This window comes from Pipistrellus kuhlii, unplaced genomic scaffold (assembly GCF_014108245.1).
Source record: "Pipistrellus kuhlii isolate mPipKuh1 unplaced genomic scaffold, mPipKuh1.p scaffold_m20_p_11, whole genome shotgun sequence".
NCBI lineage: Eukaryota > Metazoa > Chordata > Mammalia > Chiroptera > Vespertilionidae > Pipistrellus > Pipistrellus kuhlii.
The window spans coordinates 50,168,854-50,183,032 of NW_023425416.1; the positions used below are offsets into that span (position 1 = coordinate 50,168,854).

At 58.4% G+C, this 14,179-nt stretch overlaps 1 protein-coding gene across 1 annotated transcript; it reads right to left on the reverse strand.

The window, feature by feature from the left end:
• Positions 1 to 18: 18 nt before the first annotated feature.
• On the reverse strand, positions 19 to 13,498 carry CRBN (cereblon). The gene is made up of 11 exons (XM_036432119.2): positions 13,337 to 13,498; positions 9,701 to 9,819; positions 8,980 to 9,182; positions 8,438 to 8,587; positions 6,085 to 6,241; positions 5,158 to 5,220; positions 4,016 to 4,100; positions 3,463 to 3,578; positions 3,134 to 3,198; positions 1,987 to 2,118; positions 19 to 1,340 (listed from the first exon to the last, which is right to left on the reverse strand). The coding sequence occupies exons 1-11, from the start codon at positions 13,401 to 13,403 to the stop codon at positions 1,160 to 1,162; spliced, it is 1,338 nt and encodes a 445-aa protein (XP_036288012.1). The 5' UTR covers positions 13,404 to 13,498; the 3' UTR covers positions 19 to 1,159.
• Positions 13,499 to 14,179: the final 681 nt, after the last annotated feature.

Here is a 14,179-nt window from a genome sequence, read left to right on the forward strand (position 1 = left end):
TATAAATGGCAAGTGTTCACTTATTAGCGTTTTATTTGCAAGTGTCAGTGAGCAAGATGGAACATTCAGAGGTGACACTTTCAGGGGCAAATGTCCCGGCTGCATCCGGCCTCGCTGGGTTAGCCTCAGCATGGCTGTGCAGAGCAACCGGCAGACACCGGCCCGGCAGGCATCGGTGCCACAGGAAAGCATGGGGCAGTGTGGCGTTTGGAACGAGGTGGCACGTGCATGGTGGTCAGTGGTGTTTGTGGGCGAGGCAGTCGACACGGGTGCATGTCTGGTAGAAGACAGTCGGTTTGGGCCTCACGTTTTACCCCTTAGTTGAACTTTCCCCGGTGAATTAGGTGAAGTGGCTCACACACCTGAAGACACCCAGTGACCCTCAGTGTAGAAGCAGAGAGGTAGGTGCGAACCAGCGTAGAGAGAACTTCGTCTCCAAGTTACTTCCCACACCTACGCCATCTGCTGGCGTAGGCGGTTCATGTGACTTAGACAAAGAACGTGTTTGAGTTTTGCTCTTAAAATTTACTTACAGGGTTTTTTCAGTTGGCCCTGAACAATACAGCCTAAGGAGACGGCGTCCTGCTTCGGCCTCCCGGAGGGACACTTGAGCGTCCGCTCCTTAGTGGTCTAGGTTCCGATCGCACTTGGGGCAGAACCAGCAGTGTCCCAGACACTGAGCGAACGCACGCCATCCTGCGTTTTTACTAACAAACGTAAGAAAATGGAAACGGTTCTTTGGGGCTCAACCTGCCTCTCTCAACTCTAATATTTACAAACCAGGGGGGCTCCGGGAAGCCAGACGCTGAGAGGAACAGAGGCCAGTAATGGGCTCCACAGCCCTGCCCGCCGCCTCCCCCCTTCCCGTGGGCCCGGGTGCTGGGCGTGGCCTCGGGCACGGACACGTGGCTCCGCACGCCCTCATGTCGCCCTCCATCGGCGTCCGTGCTCCGTGCGGGAAGCAGTCTGCAATGGAGGTGGGCGTTTCCGAGAGCCAGGGTCCTGGGCTCTTCTCGCCCACAGGGCAGTTGAGGCCACGCCCCCAAAGCCCTGTGGCTGAGAGGCTGCCCCTTCCCGGGCCGCCCCGCGGGTCACGCAGCAGCAGGCATCCGAGGTGGAGCTGCCGGGCCCACAGCTGGTGAAGCGCGGGCCCTGCCGTCTACAGGCAGAGCACTACTTTCTCGGGGCTCAGCTCGTCCTCAGTGTCCGGGATCGTGGGCAGCAGAGCAGAGCGAGTCAAACCCCAAAATTTCTGAGGTAACATGTCCTTTTTGGTGGCTGTGAATTTCCACCCGATGTGGCTGGCACAGACCCTGCACTGGGCGACCGTCCAGGCAAACCTGTGGCAGGAAAAGCAAAGGGAAGGTGAGCCGAGTGGCCATCTCTGCCTCCAGCTTATGGAGTGGCCCTGCTGGGAGCATTGCCCCAGGGCCCTGTTCTCAGCATCAAGAGCACGGAGCTCTGGTGATGCTCTGCACACCCAGAGTTCCTGCGGGGCCTTTGGTGCCCTGGGCTTGTCCCAACCTTAGAATTTGGGTTAACGCATTAATTCTCACTTTAGTCCTTGGACTAAAAAGGGTGTTAAGCTGACTGTCATGGTTCTAGGTCCATTATAGCAGTAAAACCACTAATTCCTGCTCAGCTCATTTTGTCCAGAAAAAGAAAAAGACATACTCGGGTTCGAAGAGGACGTGGCTGAGGGACTGCCCAGGCTCCCGGCTGGAGGCTGCCGGTGGCAGGGTGGCAGGGACGGGCAGTGCAGTTAACCGAGGGCACCCGCAGGCCACCCCCCCCCCCCCCCCGCCCCCAGTCAGGGAGCCGATGCGTGGGCAGCCCTGGCCAGGCGCCAGCCCTCACGGCGTGAGGGGCGTGCAGAGAACCCTTCATTCCACCGTCTGCTTTGGGCTGTGATTCAACCCAATGCTCCTTTGAAATCCTTGTGCCCAATGAGGGCAAAGCCAAAAGGAGGAGTGCCCAGAACGTTACCCGGGAAACCAGCTGTGCTGCGTGGACGGCCGGCCTATCAGGTTCAGGTTGGAGGCCTTGTACACGGTCAGCGTCTCGTGCACATACCCGTGGGGGTTCACGTAGGCCGCCATGGGCCCGCACAGGGACAGGCTGCAACAGACGGCACAGGGTCAGTCAGCACAGCACCCACGGGGGCCTCATCCCTGCAGACTTCAGACAAGCCCACCAAGGAGCGAGGTGACGGAGCTAAGACTTCTGAGCTGTTCGCTTTGTTTATGTAAAAGCGGAGCCTCAGAGCCACAGCAGCAGGCTGGCAGCCGCCCAGGTTTGCTCAGCCCACTGCTCCACGCTGGCCACAGGGCCAGTGCTGGTCTCAGCCCCGCTGCGGACAGCAGTTAGGATTGTCACCAGCGGTTCAAACACTCCCTCAGCTCTGGCCCAGGCCGAGCTGCCCTGCTTCGTCTGGGCCAGATGTGGCAAAACAGGTGTTTACCAGGCGGGCCTGTGATGCCTGCGGCCTGGTACGTCCTTACTGTGTTCCAGACCAGTGCTTCCCAGCCTTGTTTTGGCCACGCCCACCTAAACAGCTCTAAAATCCTGTCTCCCCACCCTGTGACATATTATTATTCAAAAAGCGAACCCCTATTCGCGAGGAGGAAGCCTGAAAGGCCATTAACTTGGTCTAAACGAGCTTCAAAAGCACGTGGCAGCCATGAAAGAGAAAAATAAAAGAGCAGTTGATGAGGAATCACTAAGAAATAGTTAAAAAATAATATAAAATTATCTGAAAAAATATCAAGTAAGGTTTTAAAACAACAGAGAACAGAAACAATAGGTCACAGCATGTATTCTGTACATGAGGCCCAGAGAACCAAAGAAATGCAGAAAAATCAGTTAACTCATTCTTGAATTGTCTCCCCCCACCCCCCGGGGTCCCACTGCTCTAGAACTGGGCCCAGCAGAGACGGCACAGGGCTGCCCGGTCCTGTGCTGCTTGGTCCCTGCGCTGGGGCGGAGGGAGCACGGCCAGAGGCCGCGCCCTCACGGTCCACTTGCTGAGCAACTAGAGGCCAAGTGCACGGACAGCAAAACAGCCTTCATGATAACCGTGTGAAGACAGCTGGGAAATGTACTCTGTTCACTGAAAATGTAATAAATCTCTCACCTGAATATCTCGTTTTTGGTGGTGATTTCTGTTTCTTGACACTGCTTACAGCACAGAGATGTACACTGGAAGATGAGGAGGAGGTTAGTGGGAAAGCCCCTCACACAGCAATGTGATGGCACAGGCCACCGGACACCCGCCAAGGAGTCCGAGTGCACTTCTAGCCACTGCCTCCCGGCCTCAGCGTCCACACGGAGCGGACAGAGGGGGCCCACCGCCCAGGAAGGCACACAGTTCCCTTCCGGTCCTCACTGCAGGCCTGGCGCCCCTGCAGGAGCCGCGGGGGACCCCGGAGCCACTCCCCGCTGCCTCCCGCGGTGTGTGCTCACCTTGTTCATGATGTCCAGCTCGCAGCGCAGCCGCTGCACGGCGCTTCCGATCTTCAGGAGCTGGATCCTCAGCACGTTGTCGATGGGGAGACAAGCAGCTACTCTGTAAGAGAAATCTTAGACACGTGGCGGGTTTGCACGTTTTCAACCTGGGAAGCGTGTCCTTTCCAGAGAACATTCTCACATCACAGCACTGAGGCAGGCACTGCCCAGGGGTTACCTCGTAGCTCCCCACACTGTTCCAGTTACACAGGCTAACACGCTAGGGTTTACCTGCTGAGAGACAGGACAATAGCTACCTAGCCCCAGCAGCACAGGGATGTGTGCCCGCCCAGAACGGCTCCACTGAGCCAGCTCGCCTCCCTCAGGGCGTGAACGGAGCAGGGAGGGCGGCCTGCATTTCTCAGGAAGGCCCTGCTGGAAACGGGGTGTCCCCGCACTTAAACCTTGCTGCCCCACTTCCTAAATGCACTCCTTTTTAAAACTCAAAGCTAACAGAAACACTAGTTAAGAAAACAAACACTTTTGGTTTCGTTCAACTAACGTTTCCTACCTATTGGGTTGGAAGGAAGAGAGTCCTCTCTCAGGTTCTCGTCCCATTCCCGCAGCTGCTGCTTGATCCTGTCCATTAGCGTTTCCTGTGAAACAGGAGGAGCCCAATGAGGTTCAGACACACACAGTTCACTGTCTTCTCAGCGCGAGAACACGAAGACGCTCAGCACAACGAAGTCCTCGCGAGGGAAGCCTCATTCCAGTGTCCCCCCGTTTCTCATGGGAGCTGATCCCAAACCCACGGGGCCTGCAGCTGCCGCCCTGGGCTCCGGGCCTGGCAGGCGCCCGCCCTGGGCGCAGGGGGCATCAGCCTCCTCTCCTGCCCGGAAGCCTTTCCTGCCGCCACCCGGGACTGAGGCCGTGAACCGCAGGCACTGTGCGCACCAAGCCCATTGGGTGTTGGTTGTGAGCTGTCCTTCGGGCTGTGCGGGTGCTAAGAGCTCAGCACCTCCTGTGGAGCCCCAGGTGGGACTTGTGGGCACGGTGACTCCCAGGAACCAGTGACCATGTGGAGTGTGGATGGGTGCCAAGCGAAGCAGCCACACTGCCCCGTTACAGACACTCCAGTGATTTGCCCCAAACCGCAGAGAGAGGGACAGAAACCACGCTCTGCACAGTCTGTCTACAAACCCAGGCTCCTCTACCTGCTCTGACAGCCCGTCTCGGGGGGCTCTGCTCTATTGGGGGGGAAAGGGAGGGAGGATGATGTTGGGCATTGAAAGTTAGCAAAGCCACTGTGGATGTGACCGTGAGCACACCAACTAGAGACCAACTAGGGACCAGGAGATAGACGTTAACATGTTTGTTTAGAAAAGTCCAAAACACTTAAAGGATCTTTACTTTTCTAAGTGTAACTCCATGTGACCCAACAAAACTTCAAAGGCTTCCTTCAAACCCTAACCATCTCCATTCTAGCCCTGAAGGTATCGGGCATGGGGACCAGGAAAGGCCCGGCCGGCGTGGCTCAGTGCTGAGCATCCACCGAGGAGCCAGGAGGCCCCAGTTCCACTCCCGGACAGGACACACGCCCGGGCTGTGGGTTTGATCCCCCGTGTGGGGCGTGCAGGAGGCAGCTGATCCATGATTCTCTCTCATCACGGATGTTTCTATCTCGCGCCCTCTCTCTGAAGGTGAGTCACTTACTGCGTCATACAAGGAATACAGCCAGCGGGGCCACGAGGTCAGATTTGCACAATGAAATTTTCTCTGAAAACAGAAAAACAGTCACATGGTAAAGTGATCCCACCACAGACACACTGCGGCTCGGGAGCGGATTAAGGCGAGGCCCGGCTCAGGCCCCGCTCCATGCCGCCCCGGCTTTGTGACTGGAACAAGCCGCGGCCCCAAGGCTGAGAGCAGGCTCTCGGTTCCCCCATCCCTCCAGGAGCCCGTGTCCCGTCGGGGGGTGTGCTCCACACACCAACTTCAGCAGCGACCCTGCCATCGCCTGCTCGCCTGAGCCAACCAGGGCAGAGGGGCTGGGCCGGGCCTGAGCACACAGCAGCAGCGGCGGCACTGCCCACCCTTCAGAACCTGTTCAAGCTGCGGGGATCTGGGAGCCTCCCAGGGATAACTTTCCCACAGGAACCTTCTAGAACACTGGGTCTGAGACGCAGAATCGCAAGATCAATGCGTCCTCAGGAACCAGTCACGAGCCCGACGCCCCCCACCAGCTGCAACAGAGTCCTGTCTGAAACGGGGTGCGTTCAACCCCAAGAACAAGAGGGTGGGGTGCACACTGACCCGCCAGAGATGCTTCGTGGCCAATCATACGGATTTACCTTAAAATTAAACCTTCACTCCACTCTGACAGAGTGAGGAGAGTGAGGGACGATCAACGCAGGGTTTATTAGGTTACAGTGAAAGCTTCCCAGAGTTTTAAGAGCTACATCTCAAAGAGTCAATTTACTCGAGATCTGCAATCTAGTAGCCTTCCTGTGGCAGACAGCATAAACACTATTCTACCCGAGACAGACACAACAGACGGGGAGCAGAAACCGGCTCCACCCCGTTTTCCTCCGAGAAAGACGGCTAAGGCACAGGACGCGGGCGCGGGCAGGGGCGCCTCACCTTCTGGTACCTCTGCCACCACTGGGGTGAGCGCCGGTGCTCCCGGGCGGGCGCGGCCGGCACCAGCCGGCACCTGCTGAGGGACTCGAGCTGCACGGCGGCCATGGTGGAGGGCAGCACGCACTCGGGCAGGATCCGCACCTTCGCCTGCTGGATTCTGGAGGAGGACAGGCACGGGCTCACTTTTCAGGTGAACTGACTCAAACCATTAGGCTTCTAAACATGAGGCTAATTTTAAACACTAAGGCTTTCAAAATTTTCTTTTTTAAAAAACAATCAAATGCTGATGTTAAGATACAAAAGTTTTTCGAGCATTTCTATTTTTCATAAATCATACCCGAGTTCAAACCAAAGGTAACCTAAGAGTGGATTTTCAATCTCAGATGGCATGAGAGGAAGGTGTTTATGTTTCGGGCAATAAACAGCCTACAAATGAAACCAAGTTAAAAAGTCAACACGTAACCAACTGCTAGTGCCTACCCTGACGCTTATAACTTAATTTATTAGCTACCACCCCGTCGCCCCATCTCCCCAGGCCGCCTGCCCTCCCCTTCCCTCCAATCACCCGCCCGGAGGAGCGGGGAGAGAAAGGAACAGAAAAGGAGACCTATGGGCGGGAGGACCTGGAAAGACCAGAGAAGGACTTGCAGTCTTAACTCCCATGTGCACGTCCTTTCTCCTCAAACGTTTAACCTGAGCATGCAAAGGATCAAATACACATGATCTTTTCACACTTGACAATTAATTACTTCAACTCTCACGACAGCAAAGCCACCATCCCCACAACGCGGCTGAGACGACCCTGGCAGCGGCAGTGCTGGGGACGCCGCCACTGGAAGGCTCTGCCGCCAGCCGTGTGCTTGGGGGTGCAGGCTCGGCGACCGGGCGGAGCCAGTGCACTCCGAGCTGGTGCCGGACGAGGCGCCGGCCAGCCAACAGGTCCAGCAGCACACGTGGCGCTGCCCAGAGTTCAGACCCCCCGGTACCAGGCTTAGGGCCTGCAGTGCCCGTGTCAGCCCTTCCCTGCCGACAGCCTCGCCCACAAGCATCTCAGCGGGGGCCTGGGGACCACCGGGGAGACCACATCTTGCCCAGCCCGGCTGCACGCTGTCAGATGGACATGCCTTGACCTGCTGTCAGAGTTAACGGTCTGCTGCCCTCTTGTGGTCAAATGGTTTTCCCACAATCAAAATTTTGTCACCGATACCAAGACAGGTTCAGAAATACACTTCCCCAAGTCAGTTTCCATTGCAGCTTCTGGAACACAGTGTTCACTAATAATAAATATTTCACACGCAGGCGGCCAGGAAGCACTCTGAGAACGGAGCGGTTAGGCAATCAGTGACAAGCAGCTCGCTCAGTGTCTCAGGGCAGGGCCCTCGGGACACACTTCCACCGGCTCAGGCGGAAGGTCTGGGCCTCAGGGAGGAAGCAAAGTCTCAGCCATTGTCCTGGAGCAGCTCATCCCCCGAGGGAGACAGACAGACCGACGTCCTGTGACAGTGCGGTGTGTTTGAGCTATGATGTCTCACAGGGAGTGCCCTGGGCAGAATCCAGAATCTCTTGGATGACGGGGAGCCACCTGTGCCAGAGTCCAGGGCCACGCCTGAGAGATAAGGACAGATGCTAGTGTGTGTGTGTGTATGTGTGTGTGTGTGTTAAAAAAGGATAAATTAAGGTGGACTAGGTTTTAAAAATGAGTTTACTATCCTCCTATATAATAAAGAGGTACTATGCAAATTAACCCTCACGCCTAACACCATCACAAGATGGCAGCGCCCACTCCGCTCAGCTTCTGCCAGGGTTCCTGCGGCCCTGCAGGGCGCGGGGGTACCAGAGTCTGCTTCCCGCAGCTTCTGCCAGGTTTCCAAGGCCCCGTATGTGCACTCCGGGGGCAGGGCCAGTGGCCGCTCTGCAGGGCCCGGAGGCGGGGCATTGATCCCCCGACAGGTCGCTAGTTCCTCCTGAGAGCTGAGCCGATAACTGGTGAACCTGAATACCCAGAACTCCTAACCTCAGAAGGCCCATGACCTCTGAGTCCACCATGCTCTGCTGAGAGCCCTCGATCCAGAGCCATGCCCAGTGCACCGCCCTGTGGGTCTGCCCGCTGCTCTGACCTCAGGGAGCTCCGGGTCCGGGGACCTGGGGGAGGGGCTCCCAGGACGCATGAGCCAGGCACTCGGGCTGCTGCCGCGTCACAACCATCCCGGTGGCTGATGCACGGCAAACGTGGGCACCACCGGCCACGGCTTCCAGGGAAAGAGAACTAGTCACAGGTTAGAGAGTTGGAAGGCGAGTGGAGTAAACAAATATGAGAAACACAGGTCGTTCTGTGAGAGGCGGCGGCCCTTACCCGTCCGACTGTGTCCTCAGCTCCAGGACCTTGAACCTCTGTCTTCCGACCGCCTTCACCTTCACCACCTCGATCCCGAACTCCTGCTCCTCCCGGTAGGCGTAGATCTCCGCCGTGGTCCCGAAATGCGCCTCCCGCTCCTGCACGTTGCTTCCGGGCAGATTTCAGAAGGAGACAGTTTGGAACATTTAATTTTAATTTTTAAATACGCAAAACTGACGAAATCAATGCACCCGGAAAGGCAGCTTACAGTAATCGCCCTCGCTGCAAAGCCACTTGGCTGCCACCTGGGGAACGGGCTACAGGAGGCGGCTGGCCGCGCACAGCGGGAGCACCCGTAGGAAAGAACAGGCTTCCCGTCCGAGCGCGCCCAGGGCTCACGGTGACCCACGCCATCCCTAAGCCAACGCCCCTTCCCTCCGCACACCTCTGGCGCTGAGCAGCCCCTCGTTTGCACCAGCCATCGCCGACACTGGCTGCGAAGGCCTCTCCCCCCCCCCACGCAGGCCGCCTCACGGCACGTGTGCAGCCACGGAGCCCACCTGTAGGCGAGCACGGCGAAGGTCCGGTCCTTCTGGATGAGGCTGCGCACCATGCTGACCTCCTGCGGGCTGAAGAGCTGCAGCGGCAGCGTCTGGCCGGGGATGAGCACCATGGCCGCCTGCGGCAGCACCGGGATCACCTGGCAGCTGTCGTCGTCGTGCACGGTCCGGCCGTGGAACTCCTCCATGTCGGCCCCCAGGTACTGCGGGCAGAGCGGGCGTCACCGCACACGCCACAGACTCAAGCCAAGCCAGGGGGGCATACACAGGGGGCGCTGACGTTTGCTCAAGTAACAATGAACTTGGGGCATCAGCAATCCCGGAGAAGTCTAGTTCTGGCACTTAGAATTTCCAGACCATTCTCCTGGTTCAAAAGACTTTATTCTGACTAAGATCAGAACATCTCGGTGCTCAAACATCGCAATGACAGGGTCAGAGGTCGGTAAGCTAAGCAGCGCCCCAGCACCTCATGGTGCAGAGAATAAGGAACTTAGTGGCTCCAAGACCAGCAGAAACACACAGGAAGGGGGACAATCTTCTAAGGGTGACAGCAAGAGGCGGCGGGAAACTGCAGGAAAGTCCCAGGGAGCGGCCTGCGGCCCCGCCCACGGCCCCCCAGCCTCTGGTGTGAGCAGCCAGCGGGGCTCCGCCCGGGCCCCCAGCTGAGAACTCCCACATGCAGTAACCGTGCGTCCGCCAGACCCGCCGCGGAGCCACGTACCGTGTGCGATGTTGGCAGACTGGTGTCAAAGTTTATGACACTTGGCTTTTTGGCCTCTAAGCTATCCTGGTCTTCAACTTCCATCTCCAGTTCGTCCTCCTCCTCCTCCTCGTTCTCTGCTGTGAAAGAACATTGTGAGGGGAAACCAGACACGTGAGCACAAACGGATGCTGACACCGTCTGAGCTGCGCCCCTCCCGCAGGCACAGCCCTTCCCCGGTCTGAGCCTGGAGGGCAGGTTCTGGTCCCGCTCCCGCCGGGCGGTCCCTGCAGACGGTGAGGAGGCCGCAGGGCCGGGGTCTGGCCCTCTTACTACCGCTCTGGGCCACGGTCCTGTTCTAGGAAAGCTTAAGGGTTACAGAAAGCTGCGCTCCTGTCCTCCTCACGCCCACCTCCAGAGCTAGCGTGGCACCAGAGGAGTCGGCTGGCTCACGCCCCCTTAGCTGGGTTTCCTGGTTTGTACCAAGTCCCTCCCGGCTCCAGGGCCCACCCGAGAGGCCACGTTGCAGTCACATCTCCCAGCCTCGTTGCTGCGGGCTCTCCGGCTGGAGTTGACTCGGGCACTTTGTTCGCTGTGTCCTCAGGACTAGACTGAGGTTGCAAGTTCCGGGAGGAAGACCACGAGGTGAAAGGCTGCCACTGTGACCGACCCGCATGGCAGCTGCCGACCGGACCACCAGCCGAGGGCGTGTCTGTGGGGCTCCTCCCCGGTGACCCTCCCGCTGAAGGCACGCACTGGCCCAGCCCCCCTGCAGGGGCACGGGGACCCTCCCTAAAGGGGCACCGCACACACTGCCGGGACCCTTCTGCAGGACAGCCCGCGACAGCCGAGCAAACTCGAACCTCCTCGTCTGAAGAGCAACAGGAATAAGACAGTCTGTAGGTTCTTTCAGACTTTCACTGTAACGATTCCCACAGGAAAGAGGAAGCGGGGGCCCCCACTCATGACCGCACAGTCCCGGCAGAAGGACTTCCATGGCGGTGACTTCATCTCCCCGGCCGGCACTCAAAATGTCTGCGAAGGAAGTGCCTGCAAGCATCTCCACACACGTTCTGCTTCGGATTTTAAAGCTCGCGTGCAACATGAGGCATTTTAAAAGAAATGCCTCTGAAAGCTTTCTCCTCACGTAACTTCTGAGTTAGGAGAGCTAAGCTGACCTACTTACACCCTGACGTCACTGACAATCGGTGTGAAAATTGGAAAAAGCTGCGCTGAAGAGGTGCTCCTCTCTCTAACGGGGTCTGTCCTCCTCAGGCCAGCCCCTGCGACTCCCACCCCTGCCAGGGCTGCTCCACTGGGGCCGGGGGGGGGGGGCCGGGGGAAAAGGGGTGCCCCTCAGTGGAGCGACCAGGGTGCTGCTGAACAAGCCACAGGACAGTCCCCCAAACAGAGAAGCCTCCAGCCCAAATGACGGAGCCAGGCGAAGCCATAAAGACTTAGTGCATCTCATCTCGACTCTTGTTTTCCATATTTCTAAATGCCCCAAAGAGCCCTCTAAGTAGATAAAACGTCATCCTCAAAAGTCATTTCCTCTGTGAGCGTCATTACTGAAATCAAACCACCTCCAGCGAGGTCCCTGACTACATGCCTTGCAATAGGGCAGCGGTCGGCGAACTCATTCGTCCACAGAGCCAAATATCAACAGCACAACGACTGACATTTCTTCGGAGAGCCACATTTTTTAAACTTAAACCTCTTCTAACGCCACTTCTTCAACACAGACTCGTCCAGGCCGTGGTATTTTGTGGAAGAGCCACACTCAAGGGGCCAAAGAGCCGCATGTGGCTCGAGAGCCGAGGTTTGCCGACCCCAGCAATAGGGGAACTGCCTTGGGCTTGCGGTGGATCCCTGGGAACTCCTGAATAAAGGCTTTGGCAAAGAGGTGTGACTGTTTCAGACCTACACCCTAACGGCCAGTGGTCTGTCACGTCATATAAGTACCAATTTCTCCTGAGAGCATAGATGTTTCACCAAGAGATGAAGAAAAAGATAAACTGATGATAAAAATGCTCTGAATCTAACTCCTTATTTTTACAGTCCTGACAGCATGGCCTCCGTGGGCCCGTGGCGAGGCCCTCCAGCAGCACCAGAGAAGGTGGAGCAGGTCCGCGGTTAGCTCTCGGCTAGAATCCATGGTTTTAAAATTCACATTCCAGCCATTCTGACTTTAGTCCCCAAATGACTTCCTGACATAAAAGGGTGTCCCACCCCAAAATGTATAGACACTTTGAGTAATTATTCGTTCCAATGGGTTAAATCTGCAAAGAAAGAACCAGGGAACTAATCATTATTCCAGGTGGGCATGCATTTTGGGGGGACACCCTGTGGTACAGCCTTTCCCATAAATGGGGCTGAGCCTCACTTCCCCGATGGTCCTGCTTGTCGGCCAGCGTTTCCTTGGCCAAGACAGATTCTTTGCACTTAAATAGTTAGCTATTTCCATGGCACTTTAAGAGGATTATTCTTTGAAGCAACTCATAGTGCAGGAGGTATGGACAGCCCAATGATTCCTTACAAATAATTCCCATATGCCAAGGGGACATCCGTTACACTTTCCACAATAAAGATACATTTTTTAAATTCCTATGTGATTCAGAAAAGCACTATCATCGCATCTACAAGCTCTTGGGCCTCTCCCTCTGACTTTTGGACAAACCCTAACTGCTGGGAACCAGCGGAGTGAAGTCCGAGCCCGGGTCACGCAGGGGCCGTCCTCCCTGGCACTCCCGGGTGGCAGGTGCTGAGCGGGCTGACGGCTGAGGGCGGGGAGCACTGACACTGAGCTTCCGGTCAGTTCGGCTGCTGGCTCCAGAACCCTCTGACTCACCTCCCGTTTGTTTGTGCACCGCGGGTCCCCCCTGCACGGTGTGCATGCCCTTAGCCTCTTCCGCGGCCAAACCACGCCACTCCCGGTGCACAACCTCCCCTCCAGGCACAGCTTTCCTTAGGCAACTGCCTGCACCACAACTGTTTCCTGCACAGACACACAGACACCCCCCCCAACCCAGCGGCAGGAGGTGCAGGCACCCAACCACCTCTTCCTCTCCCTCTCCCTCCCCACCTGCGGGCCTGAGCTTGCACAGCCCGGACCTGGGCACGTGCTCCCAGACGCCCCTCTGAGGACTCAAGAGCGCCCCTGGGTGGCCCGGGTCCCAGCCACACTCCCATAGGGCGAGGCCGAGCGCCGCCTTGGCGTTACATTTACTGAGTTTTTACTCATTTCACCAGTTTCCCTCCGCTCTTCTCGCTCCCAGGCGGAGTGGCCGCACTGCACGGCCCTCCGCCTCCCACCGGACACGGCGGGGGCGGCGCGGACGCCGGAGGGGCTGAGGCTCCGGGCGGGCGGCCGGGAGTTCGCACATTAGAACGCGGGGCTGGGCCGGCCGCCAGGCCGCCGCGGGCAGTGACGGCCGGGCCGGCCCGGCGGAGGCGTGGGCCCCGGGCACGCGGGCTGTCACCCCGGGGGAGGGCGCCGGGAGGGGGCGGCCGGCCGGCCCCGCGCCCCGCGCCCCGCCCGCCTCGCCGGCCCCGGCCCCCGCCCGAGCCCCGCCCGGCGGCCCCCGCGCCCGCCCGCGGCCCGGACACGCGCTGCAGCCCCGCGCCGCGCCGCCCGCCCCGGCCCGGGCCGGCGGTTACCAGGCAGCAGCGGCAGGTGGTTGCCCATGTCGTGCGCAGCGTCCTGCGGGTCTCCCTCGCCCGCCATGTCTGTTTACCCGCGCGGCATGCTGGGACGGGGCGGCGCCCTGCGTCCCGCCGCCGCCGCCGCCGCGCACGCGCCACAGCGCCCCTGGCGGCCGCCGCGGGGAGGGCACGTGCGTGCGCCACAGCGCCCCTGGCGGCCGGCGGCGGCAGAGCACGCGCTGCAGCACCAGGCAGCAGAGCCCCAGGGCTGGAAAAGCAGGCGGCCTTTTGTCCCCTTTGGAGCCCTGCTCCAGTCACCGAGCTGCCATCTGTGGGTCTGTCCCTACCCCCTCCTTCCCCTCCCCCTCCTGCTATGTGCTTCCTCCTCCATTCCATCCGTCCAGGGTCTGCAACCCACCGAGGTCCGTGCAGTCCAGCTACCCTGGATGGGAATGAGAAGAGAGAAGGGAAATTGGTTAAATGAGGGTCTCAGTAAATACAGCTCCAAAAGCAGGAAGAGGATTGGGCCCCCCAAATTCTAGAAAATATATCCTTAGCCGCACATGACATCAGTTTGCTATTTGCATCATGAGGACGGAGAACGGTGTAGAACCTGGGGAACGGATTCAAGTGTCTCCTGTGAAGTTATTAATAGAAACGTGAGTAAGGAGGCTTTCCGTTGGTGGCGAACAGAAAGATGGACAAAGCGTTGAGTAAGGGGTTGGTGGAGGAGCTACCTGGGAAGCCGAGGACAGAAAGAGGCTGAGACGGCCTGCAAACCAGGCCCAGAGCTGAGAACAATCTGGCCGTGCCCACGAAGATCCAGACTCAGAGCAGTGAACCCACCCCTGGCCCCCC

What these genes read in the sequence shown, in the direction of transcription:
- CRBN (XM_036432119.2), bottom strand. Translation starts at nt 13,403, where the DNA reads ATGGCGGGCGAGGGAGACCCGCAGGACGCTGCGCACGACATGGGCAAC. An exon ending in CCACCTGCCGCTGCTGCCTG is followed by an intron (nt 9,820 to 13,336) that starts GTAACCGCCGGC and finishes GTTCTTTCACAG; the next exon opens with CAGAGAACGAGGAGGAGGAG. An exon ending in TCTTCCTTCCAACCCAATAG is followed by an intron (nt 3,579 to 4,015) that starts GTAGGAAACGTT and finishes CACGTGTCTAAG; the next exon opens with ATTTCTCTTACAGAGTAGCT.